The sequence below is a fragment of the Eimeria mitis genome, genomic scaffold (genome assembly GCF_000499745.2).
Source record: "Eimeria mitis Houghton genomic scaffold, Emh_scaff667, whole genome shotgun sequence".
NCBI classification, from domain to species: domain Eukaryota; phylum Apicomplexa; class Conoidasida; order Eucoccidiorida; family Eimeriidae; genus Eimeria; species Eimeria mitis.
In genome coordinates, this window is record NW_013574805.1 from 6084 (window position 1) to 8914 (window position 2831).

At 60.5% G+C, this 2831-nt stretch overlaps 1 protein-coding gene across 1 annotated transcript in view; it reads right to left on the reverse strand.

The window, feature by feature from the left end:
• Positions 1–2831, reverse strand: part of EMH_0019180 (uncharacterized protein) — a gene marked incomplete at both ends in the record, with an annotated part of 10341 nt that overhangs the window by 2479 nt on the left and 5031 nt on the right. Inside the window, 3 exons of the mRNA XM_013501312.1 lie at positions 114–169; positions 402–1053; positions 1156–1878. Coding sequence (XP_013356766.1) covers positions 114–169; positions 402–1053; positions 1156–1878 — 1431 coding nt within the window. The remainder of the gene's footprint in view (positions 1–113; positions 170–401; positions 1054–1155; positions 1879–2831) is intronic.

Consider the following 2831-nt stretch of genomic DNA (forward strand, 5'->3'; position numbering starts at 1 on the left):
CCACGCTCTCGGGGGCCCCCCTGGGGGCCCCCCCGGGGGCCCCCAGCTCGGGGGCCCCGAAAGGGACCCTGGGGGCCCCCCTCGGGGGCCCCCTTGGGGGGCCCCCCATACACCTGAGAAATAGTACGCAGCAACTGCAGCCGACGACGGCGGCCTGAGGCCGAGAGCCCTGAAAGGAGACACATAAAAAGAGACAAAAAGATAGAGACAGATAGACCCAGCAAGAAAACCCTAAACCCTAAACCCTAAACCCTAGACTGTATAAAACCCTAAACCCTAGGCCTAAACCCTAAACTGTATAAAACCCTAAACCCTAAACCCTAAACCCTCCTACTAAACCTTCTTGTTAATCATTATGATATAAATATTGTCGTTGCGGTGTATATACACCTGCAGCTTACCAACTCTAAGTGAACCCTCCAGGGGGGCCCCCGGGGGCCCCTGCTCGGGGGGCCCCCCCTCTTCTATGAGGCCCCGGGCCTCGGGGTCCAGTACCTCTCTATAGCGAACCATGGCGCTCAGCACAGCCCACCTCAACGCGCGTCTCCCCCTTGCTGCTGCTGCTGCTGCTGTTTTTGCTGCTGCTGCTGCTGCTGCTGCTGCTGGTTGTGGTGTTGCTGCTGCTGCTTGCTGCGGGGGCAGCAGCAGGGCCTCGTGCAGAGCCAATTCAGGTAGCCGCAGCAGCATCTTTCTGGTTAGGGGGGGCCCCCCGGGGGCCCCCGTCACAGCTGAGGCCCTCCTCACCTGCCACAGGGGGGCCCCCCCCCGCGTGATAGATACAGGCAAATCCTTAAAGGGGGGTATCTCTTCGGGGGAGAAGAGGGCCCCCCTGAACTCCTCCCATATCTCTGCTGCTGCATGCAACTGCTGCTGCTGCTGCTGCTGCTGCTGCTGCTGCTGCTGTTGCTGTTGCTGCGGGGGGAGAGGGGGAGGGGTGTAGCTTGCTGCTGCAGCACGAGGGTACAGGGCCTCAAAGAATTTATCGATTTGCTGCTTCAGGGTACTGAATGCGGGGGCCCCCCTGGGGGCCCTTGCTGCTGCTGCTGCTCTCCGCTGCACAGCAGCAGCAGCAGCCTCAACAAACAATGCATGCGCTAGCCTCAGCTCATATCTATCTGCCCCTAAACTATCTCTATCCTGGGGGCCCCCCCGTACCCTAGCATGGGCCCCCCGCAGCAGGTGGGGGGCCCCCTCTTTCATATAACGAATTGCATCTGTCTCCGCATCAATACCTAAAAATAAAAACGTCTCCAGGGGCAGCTGAAGGTGTTGCCAGTACCCTTCTCCCTGGGGGCCCCCTCTCTCTCTAGAGGGGGGTTGGGGGGCCCCCGACGGGGGGCCCCCCCCCCTGTTCAGGGTCTCCCCGGGGGCCCCGAAATGCATATCTATTACACCAGGGGACGCGGCGGGGGCCCCTGTCTCCTTCAGAGGCAGCTGAGCTGTATAGGCACCTGCATAACTATCTGCAGGGGATAGGGGCCCCCAGCTCTCGAAGTCAGTATCTTCTTCTGCTTCTGCAGTCGGTGGGGGCCCCTGGGGGCCCCCCTGGGGGCCCCCTGAGAGAACACCTGGGGGGGCCCCCGATGCCCCCAGAGATAAGGAAAGGCCCCTCCTCTTCCTCCTCAAGCTGCTGCTGCTCCTGCTGCTGCTCCTGCTGCTGCTGCTGCTGCTGCAGTGAGAGAAACTCTGCTGCACACACTGTGGGGTGTGTGGGGTGGGGAGGAGACGATCCCGGGATCGTCTCCCCCAGGCCCGCGGCCCCAGGGAGACGAATGCAGGCCCAGCAGCGCTGCATGACGAAGCTGAAGACAGCTGCAAGCTGAACTGCTGCTGCTGCTGCTGCTGCTGCTGCTGTAGCGGTTGCTGCTGCTGCAGCTTCTGCAGCGCAGCAGCAACGTGTGCATGGCCCCCCACAGCAAGCCCATCCCTATAGGGGGCTCGGACGGATAGAGCGGAGACACCGGAGCAGCAGAAGACAGCAGCAGCAGCAGCAGCAGCAGCAGCAACAGCAGCAGCAGCAGCAGCAGCAGCAGCAGATCTCCACGCCTTCATCGTTTCCTGCTGCGGTGTCTCGAGCCACAGGTAGGGGCCCCACAAAGGGCCTCCCCTGAACCCTCTATTTATTTCTTTTTTATTTAATTAAAATAAAATAAATATAAAAATAAATAATAAAAGCAATTATATTTATAAACACTCCTCACACTGCACTGTCTAGAACCTCTACGAGGCCCTCACCAGCATGGGGGCCCCCGGGGGGGCCCCCCTAGGGGCCCCCCCAGGGGGCCCCCGGGGGGCCCCCACTCACCCAGCGGGGCCGCTTACTGGGCCCTAGGAAAAGGAGTTTTCTTTGGTTGTTTATGCTGTATTTGTTTTAATTGTTATTCTATACATCAGCTAGCCACAGCTACCTGCAGCTAGCTAGCTGGTGGTGCTGCAGCAGGGGCGCAGCAGGGGCGGGGGGGACCCTCTGGAGCCCCTAAACCCTAAACCCTAAACCCTAAACCCTAAACCCTAAACCCTCAGATGCTGGCTGCTCGCAGCTGGAGAGGCCCCTGGGGCCTCTCGGGGGTTTGTATCCCCCGCTGTATGAATACGGGGGCCCACAGAGGGCCCAGCAACACAGCAGCAGCAGCAGCAGCAGCTGCTGCTGCTGCTGCTGCTGCTTCTCCTCCTCACCAGCCAGCAGTATCTAATACTACAACTCCTCTTACAACAACAGCACGAGCAGCAGCAGCAGCAGCAGCAGCAGCAGCAGCAGCAACAGCAGCAGCAGCAGCAGCAGCACGGGTTCCTCCCGGGAGTGCCCACATCGTTGGCTTTCGGCGTCTGCT